This window comes from Pinus tabuliformis, chromosome 9 (genome assembly GCF_031772625.1).
Source record: "Pinus tabuliformis cultivar Carrire ecotype Pingquan chromosome 9, CPIR1, whole genome shotgun sequence".
In the NCBI taxonomy this organism is placed as follows: domain Eukaryota; kingdom Viridiplantae; phylum Streptophyta; class Pinopsida; order Pinales; family Pinaceae; genus Pinus; species Pinus tabuliformis.
The window spans coordinates 614,330,102-614,335,994 of NC_142307.1; the positions used below are offsets into that span (position 1 = coordinate 614,330,102).

Below are 5,893 nucleotides of genomic sequence, written 5' to 3' on the forward strand. Positions count from 1 at the left end.
TTGCTATCCACAAATGTAGGTTGACTCATCACGATTATTAAAGGAAAACCACCCCACCTAGAATAACGCGTTGGTGATTCGTAAAGGGACAGGCTTTCCCTCTTGCCAAATGTCTCTGGGTCTTCGATCATTAATTGTTTTCTAAGTCCGAGAAAGAGGAGTTCTTAACTAAACAAAAATAGTTTTAAGACATACTCCACGCGTGTGAATATACATAATTATTAATATTCATTGACTAATAAAATTTATATAATAAAAATATTATACAAATTATTTAAAATTTTAAAAATACATAATTCTATATATTTAATAATTTGATTGTTTATATAAATTAATATATATATAAAAATAAAATAGTTGATATCAACTCGTTGCATGAAGTTTGAAACTATAACATAAGGGAACTAAATTCTACCCAAACCAACTAACCTACACTTTTGTGCCTTTAACCTATTAACTAAACTGATCTACACTTTTGTGTCTTAACCTAATAACTAAATTTACTACTAAGTAAACTTATCCATGCATTAATTTCCCTCTCTTAAAATGAACCAAACAACCCATGCAAGAGTGGTCTTTTCATGAAGAATATCCACACCTCATAAGTGAGTATTGAATTTTTTTATTAATATATAAATTTAACCATTTAGTTTTTATCACTATCACTTTTAAAATATTTTATTTTTAATATTTTTAATTTTAAATATAATTATTTTTAAATTATATATCTAAAACATTAATTATTAATTTATGATTAAAATACAAATTAAGAACAATATATTTTAAAAGCAATCTAATCCTTAAAAATAAACAAAAACAAAACCAGAATGGTCACATATATTTTATGTTTATTATAAAATTCACTCTTCCTTTTCTCCAACAAACTACGACTGCTTCAAATGAACCACGGGTCAGCTGACCACTACGATTGCTTGCAACACACAATGGGCCATCCAATGAAATCTCGTTGAATATACTTGAGACCTCTTATCGAAAGAGACAAAACACTTGATTTAAATTTAATATATTTTGCTTTTGCTTCAAGCTACTTTTTGTTAATATGGTTGGTTCGAATTCACATTTATTCTCTAACATAAGATTTCTATATTAATACTCTAATCTTAATATAAATCTGATGTAATATTCTTGAAAGAAGCTATCATATACGTATTTTAAACAAAATTTTCGAATAATTCGAAGTACATGCTAACCCATCATCCATTCTCATCGTCCGTTTAAATTCTGAGAGAAATGAAAAAGTTAAAGAAACCACAACATCACTTTGAAACGGTGAACTTTTATGTGAAATTCAATCGATTGGATAATAAAGTTAGAGAAAAAATAGCAATTAGAAATATAGCAGAGGAAAATTACTCTCTTACAATCCTTGACACTTACAGTTAAATAATCAGTACATGTTTATGTTTACAAGCGATCCAGTATAGGATCAAGAGTTCACCCTCTTACAGGGAAATAATGGAGTGACTGTGGTCACTGGTTCTATCCCTCCCGGCACATCTGTGCTGACTTCATCATTGTCATTTCTTCAACAACAAACAAGAAGCTCCAGGAAGAGGCTATGAAAGGGACAGATTCAACTGTCCATGATGCTGCGATGACAATCTCTGGGCTTCCGGCAAAGTCACTCCGAAAAGCCTCACTCCTTTCTTGGTCGCGGGATCGAGAGTCGACGCCGGTTTGTATTCAGGGGTTTCTGATTCTTCCGATGGCCGAGCAGGGTTGACAAAGGGATGCAGTGGTTTGAGATTAGTACTAATTTCATCGCCGCGATTAAGAGAGTTGCGGTAATTGAGATACAGTTCCGTGGGTTGACATGAAGCGGAATTGATGTCGTAAAACTTGCTTTGGATCGTTTGGTTGGTGGGCGACGCCGAGAAATAGAAAGGAAGAGTGCTGTTCAGGGGTGTTGCAGCGCTCTGAGACCACAGGGAATCAACTTTGTTGACGACCGGGGAGACGAAATGGGAATTGAATTGCGCAAATGCGTCGGGATGACTGGAACTGGGCCAGAAGATGGGCATCCATTGAGCATCGTAAACGACGGCAGCATGTGGTACAGTATTGAAAGGATTCATGGACGGCGGCTCCTTGAGGGGATAGACGACTCCGGGCCCTTTGGATTGGAGTGACTGTGAGCCGACTCCTAGTCGGGGCTGACCCGGCGGCCTGCGTCTCCAGCTGATGTATAAATGGTCAGACTGAACCGATCCTCTGTGAAATGAAACAATGTCGCCGGCTTCCAATTTCTTGTCCTTCACAAACCGACTCCAGCCTTTGGTCAGCACGTAGCTCTGGCTGCTGTTCCAATACGAGTAACGGAATCTCCAGACTTTCCCCGTGTTGTCTTCGAAATTCAAGAGCAACCCCTTCTCGCTGGAATTGACATCCAGAGGAAAATATTTCTCCGCGTACTGCTTCGGAATCACCAGGCGATTCAGCTTGCCCACGTCGCTGGGCGTGACGGCCTTGTCGAAAAGGTGCTCGCGCGGCAGACCCGCCCTGCCGGCGTCGGCGCTGGAAGAGGAGGCGACATTCCCATTTCCTACCAGTTCGCCTTGGTTTTCTTGACATACATGAGCTGCGACGCCACCGGACGCCTCGGCGTTGTTGACGGCGGCCGACCGAGCGGCTAATATCTTGATCCTCTTGCCATGATGGTCCAGTTCCTCGTCATATGTGTGCTTTCGTAGCATGTCGACAATTTCTCTCTTGGTGTGCTCGCTCATGAATCGCACCTCCGGATCTCCGTCTCCGACCGGACTGAAATTCGTCATGGCGTCCCGACCACGAAACTTCAGCGCCGCTCGGTCGTAGGCCCTGGCGGCATCTTCTTCTCTGTTGAACGTTCCCAACCAGACCCGCTGGTGTTTCTCGTAAATCTGCGCTCCCCATCGCCCATTGGGCTGCGGAACCACGCCCTTGTACTGAGACGAAAGCAGCTTCCCAGATTGCTCCATCGACATAGAATACCTTCTCGGATCCTCAAATCCCTCCGACTCTCCGCCGGAAACCGACAACACGCTTATTCCGCTCCCCATTCTCTCCAGTCCATGGAGGTTCTTTTCCATGGATCTCGCCGAACACAAATCTTTGAACGCAACTTTCTCCTGCTTCGGCTGCGTTCCGTTTTCCGAGATGCCCATGACAGAACAGTTAAATTCTTCCGTCATAGCGCTGCTCATTTCATCTTCTTGGTTGTCTTCCGTGGAGCACCCATCTTTCATTTCTTCGTTTGTCCTCGGCTCTAGAGATTCATCTCTAGCGAACTGATCTTGGCGGCCGAGAACATGAATCGCAGTAGCCGCCGAGGAAACAATCTTCTGGCTAGGGCAACATGCCAAACTTAGCGCCACATTGGGAGAATCAATCTCCGACTCCCTCAGAGCGGCAGATCTCTTACCTTGACCCTGTAACTCCATGATAACACAACCCACAACCGTTAGATCACAATGCGAAGACTCCGGCTGCTTCAAAAATGACCATGGGAATTACTATATTCACAAACCTTGCAGCAGCCATCAAGATCCACCAACGACCCCGTTCTTCTTGTCATGATCTCTCCCCAATTATAGAAGACAATAATTGAGCATCAGAGAGGCTTGGAAAATTTGGCAAAACAAACAAAGCAAACGGAAAGGACTCAACCCCAATCAATTGACAAGATATTTTAGACAGCCAGAATGCACACGGCGATACATATATAGAAAACCGATCACCGCCCGTATGGGAAATGGAAAGCCAGAGCATTAATGCACCTTAAACATGGGCGGCAGGGCAGCTGTCTTTCTGCCCGTCCCTACCCTTCCCATGCTTCATAGGTCAACTCTCCCAAGCCAACCAATAATATGCGGCAAACCTAGGTTCAGATGGCTAACAAACTTGTGTTCGGCACAATGTGCGTGTGCGCTCATATTTATTGAGCAACTCCGTCTCCATTCTCTGTGCCAACATCTGTTAGGGTCCACGTACAGATCAGAGACCATGTCATATGCATATATTACATATAATTAGACCACTTGCACAACGGTATTTACAGCGAGCTTAACCCCACAGGGCCACACCCCTTCTTTTGCTCCACCCTTCCACTCAACTAGGGAGTGGGGACACTTATCAATGTTTGCCTACAGTTGGAAGCTTCTGACTTTCATGCAGTGCTATTTAAAAGGTTGCTTCTGCAATTAAAAGTAGTAGGTTTAAAAATATTTATAGCTCACAAGATTGCCGCATAATTGAAAGTACTGCTTCTTCCCTTTAATTCTCCAATGGTTGTCCTGCTGCTGTCGGAAAACCTAGATATTGACTTAAAGGCTTCCTGCCTTGAAATATAACCCTAAATTTAAGATATTGCGAAGTGTCGTGTAATCTAAATTATGAAGTGTCTCAGTCCCAAAAAAAATTGTTTAATTGAAAAGAATCGTGCTATGCTTACCTAATATGGGAAATATAATAATGTTCCAATCGGATTCCAAAGGCTCTTAAAAACAAATATTCTCACTCATGTTTGTGAATGATATCTCCACTTTATCATAGTTGAAATTTGATAGATTTTATTCGAAAAAATGATAGAATTTTGTTATTTATATTAAAATTACATTAAATAATTAGAAACATCCATTAACAAATTATAATATGATTAATTCAAAAAACAATTTAAAATCCTAAAACTACCTAACCCAAATAAAAAATGCTAAATGGATAATTAATTTAAAACACATGCATGTTATCTATTAATTGATTTTGACTTTATGAAATCATATCATGCTGAGCTCAGAGAACAAACGTGTCTCCCTAAATAAACAAAAGTCGAGATGATACGGCCGAAAGGTTAATCCTTCTTGCTCCCTTAATCTGTAAATTATTAATACAGGTCATAGAATAATGAAGTATTTGAGGATAAACATAGTGGGGCTGAGGCTGAGGCTGAGGCTGAGGCTGATCACATTAGTGATGATATTCATTGAAACCTCAGCGCACCTGAAGATCGTTACGCTTCCCACTGCGCGCCCACCACCATTCCTTACCCTACCACCACCACCACCGAATGGGATCAGCTTCTGCAAGTTGCAATGCTCGAATCCACGAGCTATTATAATGCAAGTTGCAGCACTATATGACATACTATTCCGGAACCCGCATGAACAGAAAGAAAGCGTATTCTTATTATTATCATTATTATACAAATGTCTGCCGTGAACCCACTAGGGCATTATAAACATAATATTCCGCATCCTCATTTTGAATATGAATTGGATGCAAATATTCAATGCCCAGTCTTCCACTTTAGACAGCAGAAGGGTACTGGTAGTGGACAGGAGGGTCCAGAATCCAGATAGGTTGTTCACATGTAGATTAGATTTGGGAGGCCCCGCTTCAGCGCGTTCGGAGCGCAATGATGGCTTTCTAGATAACAAGATAAGAAGTGTGACGTCATCATAATCAGAACACCAGCTTTCAGATATTTCGCAATTCGTTAGTTACTTTTCCGTCCGCTTCATACTGTCCCTACCCCCATAAACCACCCCTGTCCTCTCCAACAGATCTGACTGTTCGTGGAAATGGCCCGCTACTGCAACTTGGCAACGAATCTTACCTGCAGTTCCGCCACTTCACGTCTCTTTTCTTTTATTGTGAATAATTGCATGAGCGGTAAGCGACAGGAAACCTAACAAAGTTACACGTTAAATATCACGTTTCAGAATACAACAGCTTCGCCTTCTTTTTTGCCAATTTGGTGGGGACTTGAACAGTAGCCAAATTCTAAATTCTCTCGAATTTTGTTACGAGTTATGATTTCATTTAATTAATGAGAATTATATCACAAATTTTGAACAGGTTTGCTCTATTTTGGCCAAGTGGGGACTTGAATAATGGA

The 5,893-nt window shown here is 41.0% G+C and overlaps 1 protein-coding gene across 1 annotated transcript; it reads right to left on the minus strand.

The window, feature by feature from the left end:
* Positions 1–1,277: 1,277 nt before the first annotated feature.
* Positions 1,278–4,135, minus strand: LOC149150087 (uncharacterized). The gene is made up of 2 exons (XM_089439404.1): positions 3,527–4,135; positions 1,278–3,428 (listed from the first exon to the last, which is right to left on the minus strand). The coding sequence occupies exons 1-2, from the start codon at positions 3,572–3,574 to the stop codon at positions 1,578–1,580; spliced, it is 1,899 nt and encodes a 632-aa protein (XP_089295530.1). The 5' UTR covers positions 3,575–4,135; the 3' UTR covers positions 1,278–1,577.
* Between the last annotated feature and the right edge of the window lie 1,758 nt (positions 4,136–5,893).

Excerpts from the sequence above, each read along its gene's own strand:
- LOC149150087 (XM_089439404.1), bottom strand. The coding sequence starts at position 3,574 with ATGACAAGAAGAACGGGGTCGTTGGTGGATCTTGATGGCTGCTGCAAG. Across the intron at positions 3,429-3,526 it reads ATCTTGATGGCTGCTGCAAG|GGTCAAGGTAAGAGATCTGC; the intron begins GTTTGTGAATAT and ends ATGGAGTTACAG.